This window comes from Cavia porcellus, unplaced genomic scaffold (genome assembly GCF_034190915.1).
Source record: "Cavia porcellus strain 051 isolate PalLab524CR breed Dunkin Hartley unplaced genomic scaffold, mCavPor4.1 scaffold_13, whole genome shotgun sequence".
NCBI lineage: Eukaryota > Metazoa > Chordata > Mammalia > Rodentia > Caviidae > Cavia > Cavia porcellus.
In genome coordinates, this window is record NW_026947496.1 from 51,008,505 (window position 1) to 51,029,913 (window position 21,409).

At 36.6% G+C, this 21,409-nt stretch overlaps 1 protein-coding gene across 4 annotated transcripts in view; it reads left to right on the forward strand.

Annotated features, from left to right (window-relative positions):
- The first annotated feature begins 11,910 nt into the window (after window positions 1-11,910).
- Tafa1 (TAFA chemokine like family member 1) overlaps window positions 11,911-21,409 on the forward strand; it is a 491,640-nt gene continuing 482,141 nt past the window's right edge. For 2 of the 4 annotated variants that reach the window (XM_063260220.1, XM_063260221.1), the window contains exons 1-2: window positions 11,911-12,365; window positions 14,293-14,413. In XM_063260220.1, the coding sequence (XP_063116290.1) occupies window positions 14,296-14,413 (118 nt within the window). In that variant the 5' untranslated portion in view covers window positions 11,911-12,365; window positions 14,293-14,295. The remainder of the gene's footprint in view (window positions 12,366-14,292; window positions 14,414-21,409) is intronic. The other 2 variants (XM_063260222.1, XM_013156285.3) reach the window with 2 other exon arrangements.

The window sequence follows — 21,409 nt, forward strand, 5'->3', positions numbered from 1 at the left end:
AGAGGTTTTTTTTGTTTTTTTTTGTCTTTTTCATTTTTATTGGTACCGGGGATCGAACTCACGACTGCCTGCTTGCAAGGTTATGCTGCTGAGCTAAACCCCAAGCCCTGAAATAGAGGTTTTTTATATGATTGATATTATCATACCAAGCACATAGTAACCATTCAATAAAGATGCCTAAATTAGGCTAACCTTAAATCTGTTAAGCATGTAAGACATTCCTTTAGTACGCAAATAATTAATAAGACATTACAGGTGTTTCTGGTGTTGCTATAGTGAATAAAGACCCAGCACAGTAAGTTTTCATTTTAGCGCAGTGGTTTTCAAACTTGACTACAAACTGGAACCACCCAGGGAGCTTTGAAAAATGCTGTTGCCTGAGTCCCACCTCCAGAGTTTCTGATTTACTTGGTCTAGCATGGGGCCTTAGCATTTGCAATCTTAAGAACTCATTAGGTTACTGTAATTCTTTACCAAGGATGTAGACCTCTAATTTGGAGGATCTGAGTATGGAAGAGTTCAAATTGATTCTTTTCTCTTGTTTAGTATTGTTCAGGGTTTCCTTGGAAGGCCCCTTTACAATACTCTTCTCCTCTGGTCTGAACTGCTAGATTCTCCTCTCTCAGATGGGACGCCTAGAGGTACCACATGCTCTCCACTGCAGAATAAGAAAAAAAGAAATCTGAATGTGAGGGTGGAAGCCAAGAGTGGCAAGGCCTACTATCAATATGGTGTGTTTGAAGAAAGGAACAAAGTTGTGGTGAAGAAAAACAAGGAGTGATGCAAAGCCTGTCCCTCTGGCACAGGGATGTGGTTGGCAAAGCACATTTAGGCGCTGTCAGACTCAGATTCCCACACAGCCACCCATACACACGCAGACACATCATCTGAAATTCTTCCTGGCCTCCCCCTGCTCAGCCTACTGCCAACCACTTGCTTAGAATCTTGCTGCAAATTCATAAAATGTCTAAAACATGAATAAAGGGGAAGTGACTATGTTCATTCATTCACACATTCATTTATTCACATATTCTGTATATTGCAATTGAGCCCTTACTATGCACCAGGGATATTACCAGAAAGTCAGTGAGTAGTGATGTATGAAACAGAAGCTTATAATTTGCTCAAAAGCCCTGAACCTGGAAAGTGCGTAGAGTGTTTGAAACTGGACAATGGTTATCTTTGTAAGTTATTAAGTTCTTATCTCTGCACTTTGTTTAATGAATGCTTTTTGAATGAATACCTGAATGAATTAGTAATAGAAGACTGGATGATTGTAGCATGGTGACCATGGGGTTGGGCAGAGAGAAGCAACATGTTAGGTTGAAAATATGCATGTCTGTCAATTTATGTTGGGTCTTGTGGTCTGTGGTATTAAAGTAAGCAGACAATATAGTCTGTGCATTGGGAAAACAATTCATGTTCTTAAGCAAGGAATGATAGAATTAGAGAAAGTGTGAAGGAAACCAGAATGCTAAGTTGCCATTTGGACAAAGAATAGGATTAAAGAATGTTCTAGAAAAACACAAATACCTGACATACAAAAAAATTAAATAAAGAAAAGTATAATATGTTTGAGAAATGGAAAGCCTTCATGATTTGGCAAAGATCTGGATATAAAAGCCTAGTGGAGAGACAAGAAAGAGTCAGAGGTGGAGAGTGGTAGATCTTTATCAGCAGCTGGTACTGGATCTTTTGGGCATGTAGAAGAGGGGAGTTTAACTGAGACATGGAAGGTCAAGGAATGTTCCCTAGAGAATAACATGTAAGAACCAAATCTAGAACGCTGAGTTGAGTTAGCAAGAAAAGAAAGTGGAATGGTAGGTAGAAATGGAGGAAAGGGCAAGGATGATGCAGATGGAGTTGAATTTTCACAAGCGTGGAGAAGTGAGAGATCGTCTCAAAGTTCTAGGCAACATCTTAATTGCAGCACAGACACTGAGTTTAACTTTAAAACTACAAAAGCTTATAGTGCGTCACGTACACTTGTGTTCATCTCACAATGATCCCTCGAATTAGGCATTAGTGAGATGAGTTAGATGAAGGGAAGTATATAAGAGCTAACAGTAGATGTGAACTCAAAAAGGTTTCTGAAAGAAGAATCCTTTGTCTTATTTCTGACGTTACATTGCCTTACTGATAATGTCCCAAAACAAACAAATGAAAAAGAAAAAATCCAAAGAGATATGGATATATATTATATTATATATACTATTTCTTGACATTGTTTCCAATAATTAAAGTAAATATTTAATAAAAGAAAATGGTAATCAGCCATACAGTAGTAAAACAGAACCTAAAACAGAAATTTGGAGGCAGATCAGACATAAATATAGGGAGCTAAGAAAAATAATGGGATTGAGGTGCATACCAAGAAAGGAGGTTTAAGTTTTTATGTAGTTAACCATAGGTGTCAAATCAGAGTCCACAGAAAACATTGGTTTTCTTAGTTTTATCTTGAACAGTAAGAAATGTACTGTATATAAAGTAATATCAATCACAATTTATTAAAAATAGAAATGGAATATTTAGAAAAATAAAAGTACTTTCAATTGGTTAAGTATACTAAAAACAGTAATTAATAGAATACTGATATAGAAAATATTGATTTGTGGGAAAAATCATAAAACATGTTACAACTCAAAAACTTTAAAAAACAAAACAGATATATTTGGAATAGAGTTGGGGTATGTACACTTACTTATCAGTAATGATAATTTTGCATCATAGATTATAGATGATTTTTAAATGTTTTTGTTTAGAGTCTCACTTTCATATGTAAAAATATAAGTGTATAAATTTTATAAGTAGGAAAAAAGGATAAAATATAAAAGTACTTTGTTGCTGGGGATTTAGCTCAGCGGCATAAGCACCTGCCTTGCAAGCAGGTGGTCATGAGTTCAATCCCTGGTACCGATATATATGAAAAAAGACACACACACACACAAAAGCATTTTGTCAAAGTATATGAAAGCTTTGTTCACCATTGGATTACTTCTTCAATATTTGTTTCCTTTTTTATCATGCTAATTTTTATTGTGTATTCCCTCACCCCATATATCTCCTTTACAACAAACTAAGTATCTTTCCTAATCTAGAATGAGACACAACTGTACTTATAAGCCTCAAAATGTGGTTTTTTCGTCTTGGCCAAGTGAATGGCTCAGGGAGAGGCAGGTGACTCAAGCGACATCAAGCTAATGAGATACAGAACGTTTGGTTGGAGGAGGACAGGAAAGAATATAATCTCCCTTAAGTCTGAGAGCTTCTCAAAACAACTCTTTCTCTTATCATTTCTTATTTAAATTTATGATGTTACATTTAAATTTAAGTGGCTAACTTATTGGAAAACACAGCTCCAGGATATATCAGCAAGGTTAAGAAAAACAAAGCTCATCACATGGAATAATTTTCAGTAAGCCCGAAGAAAGCTCTTGAATGACTTGATAGTAACTGCTATTGTTTGAATATCTCTACCAAAACTCACACTGTGAAAGAGCAAGGACAAAGCTCAGATACCTGCTAGCAATCAGCTTTTAACCCGAGAAGCCTGCCTTAGAATAAACAGACACCTTGGAAGGAAAAGGGAGAATTGGTTGAAAATCCAGTTAAACCCTTGGTAGGTTATAATGGAATTGCCAATTCAAAACCACCTGGAGGCTAGCGCCATCTATGGGCTGTCAACCTCTAAGAAAGCATACATATTTACTATTTTCTCCAGTTTAAAACAACTTTTAGTGAGTATTTCTGTTAATTGTAACCACATGCATCCTAGCTTTGTCTCTCTCTATTACCCAGATTTGAGATGGTTACTGTCTTGTTTCATTTTCTCCTGCTATAACTGAACATTACATACTGGGTAATTTACAATGAATAAAGATTTACTCATGTCATGCTACTAGAGGCTGGATCTAGAAGATCAAGGGACATTTACATGGTGAAGACCTCTTGCTGGTGGAGAATTTGCAGTTCTGAGGTGTCATGGGGATTATATGGAAAGAAGAACACATAAAAGAGAAAGACCCAAACTAGATTTTGTAACAGATAACTCAAAATAATCTACTAGTCCACTATTCCCAAGTAGATTAACCCATTTGACCGAATCAACTCTTAAAAGTTTTAGCTCCACATCTTGATACAGTATCTCACAATGGGGATTAAATTTCAACATGAGTGTTGGTGAAGACACTCAAACCAAGCAGCTACTATCAGATAATTTGCAGATCTTTCTTCTAATTTACTGAAAATTATTCCACATCACTAGTTTTGTTTTCCTTGACCTAACTAAAGCTATTTTCCAATGCAGTAATATGACTGTTTAAATTAGTCAAAATTAAATAGTATTTAAAATTTAGTTTCTTGGTTGTACTAGCCACATATCTCAAACGCCTAACAGCTGCATGCGAATGGGGGCTACTGACTTGAATGACAGATATACAAAATATTGTCAGTGCTGCAGATTAGTGTTCTTTCTCTCTCTGTGTGTCTTTCTGTCTCTTTCTCTCTCTCACATACACACACACACAGAGAGGGACAGAGACAGAGAGACAGAGACAGAAAGAGACAGATGAAGAGAAGGGAAGGATAGGGAAGGGGAGGAAGGGAAGGGAAAGGAAAGGAAAGGAAAGGAAAGGAAAGGAAAGGAAAGGAAAGGAAAGGAAAGGAAAGGAAAAGAAAGGAAAAGAAAGAGAGAAAAAGATATTAACTGGGAAAGGTCTATTCTAACATCATTCAATGCTTGCTTTGCTCTGCTCCTTTAAGTAGGTCTCTTTCTTGTCCTTAGGCCCAAAGAAAGAGGCTTAGAAGACTTTGAGGGCCTTTTCTAGGACCAGTACAAGGGCATACTAAGTGCAGTGTTTTCTTTTGATTTTTAACATTTGTAGGTGTTTCCATTCTTCAAGGCTCAGTTGTAAGCTCTGTCATCAGATCATATTTGGATATTAACGAGTCAGAATCACAGATGAACATCCAGAACAGATTCATTTAAAAAATTCCAGCAAAAAAAATCCAACATAAATTTAGAGTACGTAGGCATGGATTTAAACAATGTATGCACCAATTTCCTTTACTTAGTGTCATAGCAATAGATGAACCAGGACAAGGCAGTCACCCTGAATATGTGTCACCACTTCATAAATGAATATATTGGACACCAAGATGTAGCAGAAGCTTTTGGAAAGGGTCACAAAATCAACTCATTCCTATAAAAAACAGTTCATTATGCATGCCATCTTGATGGCAAATTAGTATTTTATTCTTGATTCATTCATTATTATTCATTTATTCATTCAAACATTTCAGTGTGTACTATATCCCAGACAGTATATTAGATTCTGCAGATGCAACAATGAACAAGATACCTGTTCTCCTTGTTCTCAGGGTCATTCTAGTAAGGTGCTAAATCAGACATTAAATAGGAAATGCCAGAGATGGCTGTTTACACTGGTAGTTAGGCTACAGAGGTGATATCCCAGGGACTTTAAAAGTGAGAAACATACTGCCCTGCTCTTGCCTGAAGTGCTAGAGAAGACTTCTGAGGGACAGTTTTCTTGTTCTATTCAGAAGGGACTCAGGAGAGAGAGAGAAAGAGAGAGAGAGAGAGAGAGAGAGAGAGAGAGAGAGAGAGAGAAAGAGAGAGAGAGAGAGAGAGAGAGAGAGAGAGAGAGAGAGAGAGAGAGAGAGAGAGAGAGAGAGAGAGAGTATATGCATAAGAGATAAGGGAAGAGAATTCGAGAGGGGACAGCTAATGTAAATCCTTGTGCCACGGTCACAAATTCGGACTGGATTTCAAGCTAGATGGGTAGTCATCAAAACAATAAGCACTACATGACCTTTGTGTGTCTCAAATACATCTCCTGTGGCATGGGGAAGACATTGGGGGGAAGTGCATACTCCTAGGAAAGTGAAATAGTTAGGAAGATACTGTTTAACTAATAAAAGGTAAGAAGGCAATGGTAGCTAGGCTAGCAAATCTGAGCACAGAAGAAAATGACACATGGAGGTGAGGCATAGGCAAGAAACAGAGTTAACGGGATGTTCATGGGGAAGGAAGGGACAAAGGCCCAGTTCTAGACAAACTGTTGAGTGACTGAAGGGTCATTCATTAGGTCAACGTGGTTTCGAGTATCTGGTCTCAGATTAATGACAGACCTTTAGATTTTTATGTAACAAAGAAATCATGTTACTGTTTTCATTATCATTAAAGCCATTATTTTCCTGACATTTATATACTAGATACACATATTCGTATCCCCATGATAAGGGGAATGACTCAGCGGTAGAACATCTGACTGCACACCGTGTAACAAAGAGACCTCTTGGTTTTAACGTAACAGTGTACCTACTACTTTGGTAAGAGAGAACAAGGCAATGCTGTTGTGATTTTAGCTTTTCCTCTGCCCTGAAAGGAGAATATCAAAATCTGAAGTGGAAAGACAACAAAAGAAATGACCTTATTGTTTCTTCTGCCTACAAGATAGATAAGCAATGAGGAATTCCAGTTGATAAAGTAATTGTAGAGATAGGATGCTGGAGGTGAAAAATGAGACTTTGACATGAAGGTTAGCTTTTCTTCTACCCTTGAAAAATCTTGTCTTTCATTTTATTTTCCTTATAGGCACTGAAAACACTGCTTTGCACATCCAGAATGAAGTTACAAAATTCAGTATTAAGTTTTATAACAAATGGTTGGGTCTCTCTCTGACTGTGTACTCACTCTTTGTTGCTACTGATGGTTTTTATTCTTTTCTAAGGACTAGCTGGATAGTTTTGTTTTTGTTGTCACTGCTTTTATTTGTTTTGTCTTGAGGTTTGCTTGTGTTTTTGCTTTTATCTTAGATTTTTTTTTAAAAATAATTTTTACCTTTTTACTATTGCTGCTGGGGAGCTTGGAGTCAAAATAGTGCTTTCCTATATATCACTTGATGATTTTAATATTGTCTTCTCATTTCATATCTGATTTATCTTATTTTACTAATTTGATCTTTTTGAGTTAAAATTTATACTCTCTTCCTAATATTGTTTGTCTAAAAGTTGGCTGTGTAGAGTTTAGGCTGTGGGAGTTAGAAGAAAATGAATCATAGTTCTTCAGCCCTCTTATAAGTATAACATTAGTTCAATCACCTAATTTCTTTGAAATTTGTTTTCTCACCCTTAAAATAGAGGCCACAGTAATATTGATTTATTAACACTTCCATAGGCATTGGGACACTACATGTAAAGGTCTAGCCAGCGCCTGGCACTGAGAAAGAGGTCCACCCATCCAGAAAAAAAGTATATATTAGCTATGCTTCATCTGCTTTATTTACATTATATTTTTCCTTTTCTTAGTTGGGTATACTTTGAACCAACAGAGGGTACTAAGAAATAAATAAGCAAGTCTATATGCTTTACTTAGGTCTCAAAGATAAGACATACAAGTTAGAAATGTTATTGTATGCCTCACATGAGGCACATGCTGGAACTCTGATATACGGAATTTTAGTGGTCTTAGGAAAGAAAATACACAACCCCTGTGATTTATGAAATTAGGCTCTGGGAGAAAGATGGGGTAGCATTTTTACTTAACCAAGGAAAAAAGGTATATTGCCTTCACATCATTTGAGGTTTAAAGTAGACACTGTCAACTTGACTGATGGGTTTCCCAAATTACTATAGAGAAAAGGAATAGGACTTGAATGATAGAGAATGTACATGAATTTTACATACGGTACCATAGCAGTGATCCTTGTATTTAATGTCAGCATTTTTATTAGCCAGTTGAAATGGAAAAAGGAAAAATATCTCAAAGTTGTGAAATCACAACCAAAATTTGTTATTTCAGAAAATACTTAGAACTGATTTAAGTGGTGTACATCTAAGCCACTTTGCTTCGGACTGAAACTTGGCATGTTTCATAGCCCAGATGTAATGTATTTAAATTGCTTTAGTTGTTTTTAAGTTTAGAAATATGCATAAAAATAAAATTTTGTCTGTTTCACATTTTTTCTTGCACATTTTTCAATCAAAATTAGCCAATTTATTAATTGACTGGTTGCTATACTGAGCTAAGGACAACTCTCTCTCTCTCTCTCTCTCTCTCTCTCTCTCTCTCTCTCTCTCCCCCCCCCCGCCCCAATTTTTCTTTTCTGGTGCTATGCACTGAACCCAGAGCCTGCAGTGTGTTATACAAACAGTATCACTGAGCTAGATTCCAAAACCTGAACTCTTACTTCTCATAAGAAGAGATGAGCAATAGTAATAAACTTTCTGTCTTTGAGTAAAAGCATGATGATGCTTGTGGCTAGATTCAGGGTTCAGGTCATCCTTAGGGGTTTCCACACAATTTAATCATACCAAGTATATGTGGGGTTGTTGTTCATTTTTAAAGATTTTTGTAATCATTTGGAGAGACAATCATACTCAACTACAGGGAAGTTTTCCACCAAGATGATTGTACATTTCTGTTTTCTTCAATCCTGATTTCCCTCGGTCTCTAGTGTCTCTGCCCTATCATTGTTTTCCAACTTCTGATTTCTACTCTATTACACTGTCTATCTTTGATTACTCTACCTTTACTTCTTGTTATGCAGGATAGTTTGCTGAATGTTCTTGGTTATTTAAGCACTCTGAATTTTTTTTTAACTTCAATATCCCCAATTACCTTCATGGGATCTTCCTCATTAATTAATATGAGTTTCTCCTTGGAAGAAGTTCCAGTGAATAGGATTTTCTTTCTTTCTTTTTTTTTTTTTTTTTTTTTTTTTTTTTGCATATCAAGTATGTATTTACACAAAGCATACTGAATCTGAAATGCATGTGTTAGGAGTTTATAGTGCAGTATGACTTGAGCAACCAAATGCTTGAATTATCAGAAATTCATAAAACTAGATGGCTAAAACAACAACGCTATAGTCCTTTGCATTTTATACTCTGTCCTGCCACTGTGCTGGCACGACAAAGCGGCAGACAGGGTATGAACATGGGCCATGATCCGCCTGTATGTGCTAGCTTACAAGAACCCTAGTAGGTTCCAGATGCAATAATCTGCACTTTGGATTTACTAGTGCCCTGGTCAAAAGTCCCAATAGACTTCTTCTGCAGTGGGTTTTATAAAGATAAGTATTTTAATGTGTACATCACAGTCTTTTTACAGTTTAGGAGAGTAAATGAATCATAGCCCTTCAATTAAGAAGTGTACAATATAGGTGAAAGCCTTCATTAGTCAGGATAGATGAGCTTATGCTGCAAAAACAAATAATTCAATTATTTAAATAACAAACTGTTCACTATGTACAGTCAGTAAGAGCCAAGGGAGGAGGAAGTTTTCTGCTCACTTTAGACATTCACTGATCCAAGCTAATGATGCAGCTAGTCCATGTTCCAAAATAAAGAGAAACGTATAATGATTTTTTTTTCAGTATTGAGAATTGAACCCAGCATTTTTGCATTAAACTATATCTTCAAATTTTTAATTTTTTTTTTTTTTGAGATAGATCTTGCTGAGATGCTTAATTTGTAAGCTGGACTAGACTGAAAATTCTGGGAATAAAGGTATGCACCACTACTGGCTCAAAGGGAGATCTAGAGGCTTTCCTTCAACAATTAAAAGTTCAAAATGATACCATTTGTCCTGCTGAAACCCATCAGAAATTTCTGATCTACGTAACCATAAAGGGATCAATATAAGCAATCTTGCTATAGTCAGATGGTGAAAGGCCCAACTTCTCTGAAACGTGTGAAAGTAGTTTTCTTTTGAGTTGGGAGAAGAAACTAAATGCCTTTAAAGTTAGGTACTTTTGATGATCACTGGCAGCAATTCAGTGCACTACACAGTACTTGGAATGAAAAGAAATAGGATTATATTGCTAGTCTTGCTTCAGCACAGATAGAATATCACTTAAGAACTATTTTTGTTTTTCATTTTAAAATATGTTCAACACTGCCTGTCTCAGTGTTTGAACGCAAATCATGAGTTGATGCTTATTAAATTGAAGTGAATTGTAGTTGACTCCTAGAAATAAAACACATAATGACTACTTTTTAAAATGATAGCCTTTAGTAGCAACTATGAATTTCATTTTAATTTTAAGTCATTAGTGTACCTGAAAAATAACAACTAATCATGGGATAGGTTATCTTACACACTTGTATATTTCAAATGCCTGAAGTAATATATGCCTCTTGAATAAATTAACAGTAATTGTTGTCACTGTCTTAATGTTAAAGAAATAAGAAAGCAGAGTGGTAGACTTTTAAAAATTATTTTTTCCATTAAGTACTTTAACTCACTGTTTATGAGATGGATTGTTTGGCAAGGGGCACATGTGAATCCCTGGGGTTTATCCCCAAATGCAATCAGTCAATCAATAAGAGAGTTGAGCTTTTAAGCCAGATCATATGAGCTTGGAATCTGCTTTATCTTTTAGTAGCTCAGTTATCTTGAACAAGTTCTTTGGTCATTCTGTCTTTGTCTCATGTTTTCCATTAAAGAGATGAAAATAATAATAGTGCCCATTTTTTAAAAATAGTGTCCATTTAATAGGTATAGTAAAAAGGATTAAATTATACTTTATAAGACATAGTGTAGAATAGTACTAGGACATGGTGAAGGTTTGGTAAGCATTAGCTGCCGCTGTTGCGGTTATTATTTCTTGTGTCTTGGTACTGCAAATAGCATAAGCTTTTTAAATATATACACCAAGACAACAGTAATGAACTACAGAAATGAAATACACGATACCAACTAGAACTTTGGCTTTCTGAATTTAGTTTTACATTAACATTGAAATATTGTAATTTTGAAATATTTTTAGTTCTAACTTTTAATAAATAATTGCTATATTACAAAATCTCAATTTATTTTGTACGGTGTGACTAACCAGTGGGAAAAATGATGAGTAATGAGGACCTCCTTCCACTCTCTGTAATGTAAGAAAAGAGAATGGTTTCCAAAGACACATGGCAGCATTGAACCAACTCTATAATCTCTGCCGAAGAAAAAAGAATATCCTGAGAGATTCTGAAAAGTTTTTGAGGAAGAAAATTATGAGAAATAGCTCAGTTCTGAAAATAATATTAAACACTAGACAGTAAGATCTGTGCCAGTGAGGATCAATTTAATCATGCTTTTTGTTCTGTTCCAAGAATCTATCACATAGTAGGTGCTTTACAAGTGATTTGTGAAGCAACTGAATGATTATTTCAGAGAATTATCACTAGCTCAAGCTATAAATGAAAAGTAGGTCACCTTACATGCATCTCTGAAGTTTATGTACAATCACACTGCATTTCTAAAGGAAAAAGGGTTCAAACCATAGTACTAGAAACAAGATTGAATATCCAAGTAAATGTTTCTTCTACCCGTCCCAGCATGTTATTTTAGGGAAAGCAAAAGATTTAGAAACCAGAATCTTAAACATATTTATTCCTTGAATCTCAGTCTGATTTAGAAACAACATATTAAACCTGTTTAAAAAAAATTCAGAAGTTTTTTATGGGTTTAAGAGCATAAATATCTCTATTGTATTCCAGATATATTCTGCTCTCAGATTTAGCAGCCAAAATAACAAACAGAATGAAATTAGTATAAGCCTAACAATATTTCTTGTTAACTTACTGACTAAAAGAACATTAAGAGGTAAGAAATGGCATATATTTCACTTTCCTATTTACTGTTAGAAGCCTAACACCTATTAACACTATCAATATTTTGCAAAGTATTTGTTTTTCTTTTGTTTCTCCTTTCTTTACTGCTTTGGCAAATGAATAGCATCAGAAAATGCTCTAACATAAAACAACAGACAATGCAGAGTTAAAGCACTGTTTGAGTTGTTGAAGAGTTAGGGGCAGATATTAGAATTCACAGTCGCTGTAATAGAAGGTAATGTCACTTTAAGACATGTGATACTTTAGAGAGGAGGGATGTATTGAAACAGACTACTGCTACTTACAGCACCGTATAGCAGCCCAGCTCTTACATTTCCCTGCCTAACTCTGCCGTGGAGGCGCGGGAGAGGGAATGGTCCATTGGTGACTGTAAACTGATTCTCATCAGGAAGCTGTACATTATCTCACCATCACTTCAAAGGTCTCGTCAGGCAGAGGTGACGCCAGGAGATGATTTAAAGGTGAAAATGACAAGGTTTCCACCCCTCAAACGTTGGCTCATTTTCTGACAATACGGTCTGAATGAATCTGATATCTCCTTTACTGTGGAAATAGAATCATCGGAACGAAAAACAATTTTTTTTTATTCCTGATAAAGAAGATTGTTGGGAAGCTCTTTCTTTAAAATCTCAAAACTGTGACATAGATGGATTTTAAAAAGTGTTAGATCTTTCCAATGAACACTCATAGAGTACTCTGCTCTTGGCTGGATTTTTCAGGTAAGAAGCATCTTTAAAGATTTAAGACCCAGAAAACAGATTTGAAATATATTTAGCCCTATCTAGAGAAATGTTCAAGGCTGAATATATTATTTTGGAGAAACCACTTATTAACACTGAGACTACGTTTCTGTAAAGAGAGTGAACAGGGAGAGCGATATGCAGGGGGCTTGGAAGTAATGCTGAGAATTAAAGAAAGTTAAATGCAAGGAGAAAAAAGGGGAAACGTAATGTCAAGACACTAATATTTTTGAGGGTTAAGATCTATGTGGGTAAAAAAAAGCAAGCACAGGAAGGCAGAGTCATTGGATAACAGTTAAGTTTTCATTGTGGTATGATTTTTTTTTCAAGTTTTGATTAATTCCTAGTGCATTTTAGCAGAGATTCTCATGCAGGAAATGCATGCCAGTCACCTCTTTTTTGTCTTTCTGTAATTTGCAGGGTATTCTGAAAAGACCCTTAAATGCATTCATTGTAGGATTCACAGGAGGGTGCTGCTATTTTTCCTCTATGGAGGAGAATGCATTTATGTTATGCTGATAGTTCTGAAAACAATGAGGCGGAAGTCTGCTATATACAAAAGTAAACAATGGGCAGTGAAAGTAATTAGAAAGTGAGTGGCCCGTCAGAATCACAGAGAGAGTACCAATGCACCATGCTGCTGAAATAATGTTTTCCTACTTTGCACTTAATTATAATTGTTACCATTTATGTATTATAGTCCTAAAACCCTCTATCTCACTTCTAAAACCCTCCAATTATCTTGTATCATGTGCACAAATATATGCATATAATGTATATTTTTGCTTTCTGAACATCACAGGTTTTTTTAAGAGTGCTAGTTTTGAATAAAGAAAGAGGCCACCCTGGGAGGTCAGTAGCACATTTACAATGTATAGGTGCAGTTCTTAAAGGTTATCATTTGCTAGTGGACAAGAAAGCAAGACACAATCTTGGTTTCACAGCACCCTTAACAGAAAAACATATAGTTAACCGGATTCTTGTATTAGAAAATGCCTCCAATCACACTGGCTGAGTAAGGATGAAGCTTCAAGTTTGATTAATTTGGCAATATGAAATGCAGCATAAGGTGTTGTTTGAGAAATTGGACAATATGTAGCGCAGTTGAGCCTCTCTAGCTCTTAAGATTTTCAGAGGTACATATAAGAGTGTTAAAGTTTCTCAGCACCTGAGAAGAGGTACATGTTCATCCACAAATACATACACCACCTGTATATGCATATTCATCATTCCTATACAGCAAATGCCACAATGGAATGTTAGGAGACAAAGCACTGTTGTAAATTACAGCTTGCTTTAGGATGATGCATAGATCTTGCATCTGAAACTCATTCTGGCTGAAGACAATTCTTTCTGATTTTAAGACCAACCAGAAAGATCAGTTCTATTGGATGACAACATGCCTCTGAGAAATGATTACTTAGTTTAGAAGGCAGCATTGTGATTAAAAATTCATGACTGTAGAATTAAAAAAATAAAACCCACTCTCCTCTTCCAGGCTTATGTCAGACTTGCAATGAAGTTAGAATGAACCAAACTATGCAGCTTTTCAGTTCCTGGGATAACTATAGTTTTCAGATCATTCTGTAAATTCATATTTTTAGTTGGCATGCAATGTTTCCAACTGCCTAGTTAACAGAAACTTTTTGTATTTCGGCAATCCTTGGAGTTTTATTCTGCGGAGTGTTCTTTTTTTTTTTTTTTTTTTTAAATGCATTTATGATCTCCTGGAAAGGGTTTTCCCTCAGTTCCACTTCCTGACATGACCTCTGCTGGATCATTATTTCTCACCAGCCAAGCAGCAAAGGAACATGACGTTTGAAACCTCTCTTCCCTCATCAGTGAAGCTGACTGAGCTGGGAGTTTGAAACCAGGGGTGACCTTTTGTATCTCATGTTCTCTTTAGAGAATGGCAATGGTCTCTGCGATGTCCTGGGTCCTGTACTTGTGGATAAGTGCTTGTGCAATGCTGCTGTGTCATGGGTCGCTTCAGCACACCTTCCAACAGCACCACCTGCACAGACCAGGTAAGTTCAGGGCTAGCTTACTGCAGCCTCCCCTAAATTTACCCCTGTCTCTTGAACAGATGGCTGAATGCAAGTGACAGAAAGTGCTACAGTATGGGCAATTTGCCTTTGAGTTTGAAGACATATTGTTGGCTGGGTGCTCTGGGGGCAGGAGTGTATACCAAAATGCCTTGGGGGTCTTTCTTTTTCTCAAAACCACACACCTCAATAAATAGAAGTCATCTGTTGTTTTTGCATGCTTTGGCCAATAGCACAACATTCTGCAAAAGGTGGTAGGTAACTTGCAAGTCCTGGGGAAATTGGAGGAGGGGGAGCATACTACCTTTGCATGTCTAGTCCTGGAGGGTTCTCACCTAGAGTAGATTTCATAATGTCAATCTCTACAAGGTTAAGGATTTTGTACAGATGTTAGTCTTCAAACTAACTTTAGGAGGAAGTTGTCAATGAAAAAGAAATTCAAATGACTTACTATTTCTTGCGTGGTTTAATCTGCCTTTTTTTCTCCTTTGACTTTCTGTTCTTCTACAAAGTTCAGTGGCTTTTGTTTCTCTTTCTTTCTCTGTCTCGTTCTTTTTTAAAATTCTTTTTTATTTTTCTTCTCCTTTTTGGCAGTTTTAGGAACAAGTTTCTTCTTGCCATTTTTTTGGTTTGTTTTTTTAAATAGAATTTTTAGTTCTGGATTCATTTTGCTTTCGTCTGCCCATTTAAAGCAGATTTCTTACTCTTCCCTGGCATCCCTCTTCAGGGTAGAATTTTCTCTCCTTTGCGCGCGGTGCAGTTTTTTAAAATTCCTGTCCCTCCCACTTGGATTGTGCTCGCCTTCCCCGGGAGGGTTTCCTTCCACGTTCCTGGGTCCCTTCACTCTACTCAGCCCTCCGGGCTCCTGGTGGTCAAGTCCGGCCTCTGGGGACCAGTTGCGCGCTGAGTTCTCAGAAATCCTCAGTTCTGGAGCGCTCTGGGCCCTCCAGCCCCGCTGCAAAACCCTGGCTCCCTCCTGGTTTTCGCCCTGCTTCCTCCTGCTGCGGGTCCGTGGTGTACGCCCCTCTTCCTCCCGGCTCCCGGGCAGGGCTGTGAACCGGTCGGGAGCTCCATGGCACAGCCCTCGGAGCCACCTCTGGGCCCCCCTCCTGGCCTCCCGGACTCGGCTTCGGGATGGGTCAGGCTCGGCGGTGCACCCGGTCCGGTGCCTCTCCGAGTGGGCGCCGGGCTGCAGGCGAAAGCGAGCCCACCGGGGAAGAGAGCAGAGTGCGAGCGGGCGGCCTGTGCAGGGACCGAGGTCGGCCGCCCGGGTCCCCAAGCACCTTCCTTTGCCTGCCCTGGGTCAAGGAAGGAAGGCGAGGCAGTGCGGGTGCCCCTGCAGGTGGGCATGGAAACCGCGCTGTCTCTGCTGCTGGCTCATATTTCTGTGTCCTGCGTCCAAAGCCTGGCCAGGGGGAGGGAACACAAACGTGGATTTGGGGATCCCTGTATCCCCGCTTTACCTCCAATCACTTAATCACCGATTGTTTTGTTCACCAAGAAATGTTCTGGCAGTCATACAAATACCGCGGGATGTCTGCCTTCATTGCATATCTCAACAATAAGAATTCATAATGAAAACCAACTACTGCGGGTGGTTTGGACACACCTCGCTGGTTAATTCACTAATCAGTTAAGTTCGTATGAAAGTGGGTGTAAAACCCACCCCCTTAGCCCAGGAAGGGGACTTTCTGAGGAGCTGGTTAGTTTGAAATTCCAAGCAGGCGCAAAACCAATAGCTGCCCCTGGAAGTCCAGTGGGTCTGATTTCCCCTCCAGCTCCGTGTCCACAGGAGGGGAAAATGACCAGGCCAAGAACCTCTTTCAAGGGGTAATCATATAATACCCACGTGGTCTGTAAAAACTTTTAAGTATGGAGCTGCGAATGCATTCTGAGAGGAAACAGGCAGAATGGGTGAGGACAGCAGAGTTTAGGGCTGACCCTGACGCTTAACCTGACATGACCTCAGTCCAGTGGCTTTTCTTTCCTGAGCTCATTTCTCCGTCTGGAGGTGTGGTGACGATTAAATAAATTAACTTTCAAGCAACTGTTTGTAAGCTGTAAAAGTGTTCGTAAATATAAGCAGTCGCTGATGTCCCACTTAAAGGATGACAATCTGAAAGACAGATGTTGAGTGAATCTAGTTTTAATCTACATGACTAGGATGGAACACTTGTTTTGATTTTGTTTTGTTGTTATTTTAAACCAGGTGTACATGGCTAGAACTTACCACTGGATGTTGCATGTCTTATTTTATCTCCTATGTGTGTAATCCTAAAATAGGCACGCTTCAGTTTGCAAAAGTTTTTTTGTAGATTGTCTCTACTAATCAGTATGTTATTTTTTGGTGGGAAATTATGGTTATTGTGGATAATAAATAAGCTCGTGTCTCTCTAGATATTATTAATGTATTATATTTTAAAACTGAGACTCACTGAGTTCTGACTGAAATCAAATTCTATGTTTTTTTTTGTTGTGTTTTAGAATTTACTTATTATTAACAGATACATAGTTAAATTTTACTTCGGATATCCCAACAAACTGTAGCACTGAAATCGATTTTGCCCCCAAGTGATTACACATTTGAGAACCATTTTGCTTCATTGCTGAAAAGAAGAAACTAAATATCCCTTTTTAGATGCAATGAGATGAAAACATTAAACTAAGAGCCCAGTAGTTCTGGATAATAGAATTATTCAACTTTCTTGGCTTTTTGGGACAATAACTGTGAAGATTAAAGAGATAGATCTTGGTCATAGCAATATTCTTGATTATTCCAGCCAGTCCCTTTAATACAATCTTCCTTTTTGATTTTAAGAATAAGAATATGCTTTTTATGATGAAAGCGGTGGTGTTTTCTTTGTGGGTCTTAAATCTTCAGGGGCATTAATGAAATGTGTATGAAAACGAGAGAGAAATCAGGGCCAGTTATCTGTGACAATCCAACCCCAAATGAGCAAATAAATAAATAAATAGCTGGATAAATGAGCAAAAAGGAAAAACATAATCTCATTTGCTCAAATCGCTTAAAACAAGTGACATGATGAAAAAAAATGAGACACCAGCAGACCCTGAGCTTTGCTACATTTGCCTAAGCTTGAAAAATCGCCCCTTTCATAAAGCAAGAGAAGGCAGACTCCGCGTGCATACTAAGTATCCAGGAAATGTGCACAGTGACCAATTTTTCACCCAGGGCCCTGAGTAGGGGGAGATGAAGGCTTTATAGTTGCCCCTCACCTGCTTAGGAATGGCCGCCCCTCCCGCCCTGCCAGCCCCTTCCAGGCAGCTTCCCTGTTCCCTCTAGAGTAAGATTGACGGTGTTCCAATTGCGAGCAGCCAATTTCAGTCCTTCAAGAAATAATCCACTACACTGACAGATGAGTGGAATTTGACACTATGCTCCCCTTCTTCAGACTGGGTTGCACCTGAGTGTCACCAGCTAGCCAGGGTCCCTTAGGGGAAACGGATAGAGATTTGGACGGATTTCTGCTGTCATACGTGAATTTGGGACAGTGTTTCTGTGAGGTCATGAATTTGTGAGCTGTCTTCTCAATGCAGTGGGTTTATACACAAACAGAATGAGAATATGTTAACTAGAAAATGGACTGGCTTTAATGTATTCGCCTGCAGTCTCTAACACATCCTATTTTTCATAGTTATAGTAGGAGGAATGCACCATTTATTTTCAGTTACTCACTAGTTAAGGAAGATTAAAATAGTCAATCAACTGAAAGTGAGTTTAAAATTACATAAATGAATCAAATGTGCTGTGGATTAACAGATACATAATTTCGATAATTTAGTATTTGGCTAGATAAAGTTTTTATTTGGGGAATGATGTAGGAAGTTACCATAACAACTTGGAGAAGATCTGTGCCTCTTCCTCTTTTTAATTTTTCCATATGAAAGCCATAGGAAAGACACTTAATTTAAAAAAGACTGAACAATGAAAACTCAAAAGTGGTGTTCTTATTGTTTTAGGTAATTAAAATAGACAGCTTCAACTCTTTACATTATCAGTGTTTATGAACAGGGGTAAAAGGATGAAATTGCCAAATGCAGCATTTAATTGCAGTTGTTTCCCCTTCTGTATATATAAATTATGACAGGAGTTTTAATGGTTACTTAATTTTGGGTATGTGGCTGGATGTGTGTAGGGTGTCCTTGAAACTTAATAAAATATGGATTATCTCAAAATTCTTTAGCAAGAAAAGAATCCTAGGGATTCTTTAGTAATTTAAAATTACATAGATAAATTACATCAGACAAGAAGTTATAAGTATCTAATGAATCATTTATTCTTCAGTCACTGCTATTTTATTGATGGGGTATATGAAAATGATATAGAAAAAGATTACTCTGAATAGAATTGTCTATATAATTTATACTTGACAAGATTTAAAGCTATATTAAGCAAACTGTGTATGTTAGAAGTAATCATTTATGACTTCATTATTATATACCAAACATCATCCATTTTAAAGTGTAGTATTTTTTGTTAAATTATTCAGAAATATTCTTATATACTTTACATTTATTTTTACTTTGTCATTCAACCCTATTTTTTAAGAACATTACTTAAGGAATATACATTATAATACCAAGTACATTACAGTAAAGCATTGTTTTATACTCAGTATAAAAGAACTAATGTGTACAACAGTGGTCGTATATGGGCTTTTTAATAATTCCTACCCAAGCGAAGTTGCTAAGCATAGTAAATTGGCCTAAAGATTAGAGCAGACAGGTTGTTATTTCGTTTAAACTGGTGCTAGTAATAATCCATTGATCATCTGATTGATGATATTGACCTCATCCTAAAGTCAGAGTGCAGCTATGGACATTTGAGAAACCATAAAATATCAAAACAAAGTAAGGATAAAAGTAAATTTCTCCATGAACTTTTAAGAAAATGGTTATAACACTATATCGAATATTGATTCGAGCTCGATCCTATGGCTTCAATTCATAGTGAAGAAAAATAGTGTTATATCACAATACAAACAAAAATATTTAGAAGTGACACATGTGAACTTGGACATTTGACTGCTAATTTCTTAAAGTTTAAAATGATGATTTTGAACTTTTCTAAGAAAATTATTTCAAGTTCAAATCCTACTTCCAAAATCTCAGATTTTGAGCACACCAAAATTGTACTGTTTTTTAAAAAAAATAATTTGGCAATGATTTCCAAAATATGAAATGTGCAAATCTTAATACATAATTTCATTTCTAAATACCTAAAGTATGAAAATATTGGAAAATGTGAAAAGATTTATGTATGTTAAAGCATATTCATTGCAATAATGGTTTTAATGTAAAAAAATAAGGTAAGAGCTTCATCTCCATCAAAGCAGGATTGGTAAAATAACTCACAGCATAACTCCACTCAATGGGATTCAGTGTAGCCATTACAGAGGATGAGATATGTTTATAGGTGCTCATGTGGAAAAATGTCCAAGATATACCGTGAGTGAAGAAAACAAACAACAGAATACCCCGCTTCAAATTATTTTTTGAGAAAAAAAAATCATATTTGCTTGCACACGTATAAAAAGTGTTGGAAAGAATAGAAATATCCTTTAGAAAATACTAGTTAAATGTAATGAAAAGTTTGGAATGACCAAGCCTTTTTAAAAAAAAAAATCTTTTTGAAACAGGGTTTCACTTTGCAGTTCAGGCTGGCCTTGAACTTACCTTGTAGCCCAGGTCACCTAAAACTTGCAGGGATCCTCTTGTCTCAGCCTCCTGAGTACTGGGATTACAGGCATGCACCACCATGCCCAGCCTACAGATTTATTAATTACTATAATTATGTATCTTTTTATTTACCTTTTCTTTGAGCATATTTTGATTTTTAATACAAATATTAAAATATTAGCTATATTGAGTTCCAATTGTAAAATTAGAAACCTCTTGGTGTTTCCAGATTTAAAAAAAAAGAGAGAACATAAGTAAAAACAATGCCAGAAGGCCCCTTTCTTTCTTATAGCCTTGATATAATAAAATCTTTAGGCCAGCATCTCTCAAATTATATTCCATAAAAACTCTCCTCTCAAGATTCATCTTGGGAAAAAAAATGGTGATTACTGGGTAAGGATGGCTGTGTGTATGTTCACATTTTGGAACTTTGCAGCGAGTATAAAATATATGAAGTTTCTGGAAGGATTTGCGGATAAGAGATTTGATTTGATCTAACAATGATTTTTCAAATTTTTTTTTTTTATTCAGGCAACATCTTCCGTATCTATTCATAACACATTCATTAAGACACATGGACAAATAATGTGGAATCCTGGGCTATTCACCCTTTAATTTCTCACCATTACTAAGGTACTTGGTGTACAGTAGGTGCTCAGCAAACACTTGTTTAAATTATTAAGGAGAGAAAATGTTCTGGTGGAACCTAATACTCTTCTTTAGGTATTGCTATTTGTGTATGAATGTTTGAGTATATAAATATAAGGGTATATAGGTATGTGTGTGTGTGCTTACATTTTGGAGATCTCAAGTGGGGAGTGATATCAATATTAAATAATCAGTGTAATGTACATTTATGGATATATATATATATATATGTGTGTGTGTGTGTGTGTGTGTGTGTGTGTAGGTGTTTGATTCTACTCACTATTTGACAGAAATATTCATCAAAATAATCCAAACAACTAATATAATTTAAAAAGTATATTATTGGTTGCAAAATATACATAGGAAACATATTTATAAATGTTTCTAAGGATTTTTAGTTGCAGTGTGCACCTTCCCACATAATAAATCTAAAAGCTATTTAAGGGTGATCTTGAGGGACTGCAGAGGCAACTTCACTCAGCAAATAGAAAAAGGCTTTTTACATCTCAAATTTTTTGATACCATGAGAAAAATTCACTTAATCTTTGTAACAGAGTGAACATAACACCAGATAAGCAGTTTTTTATTTCTTTAGAGTAAGGAAAGATTGAATTATTTTGTCAATGGTGC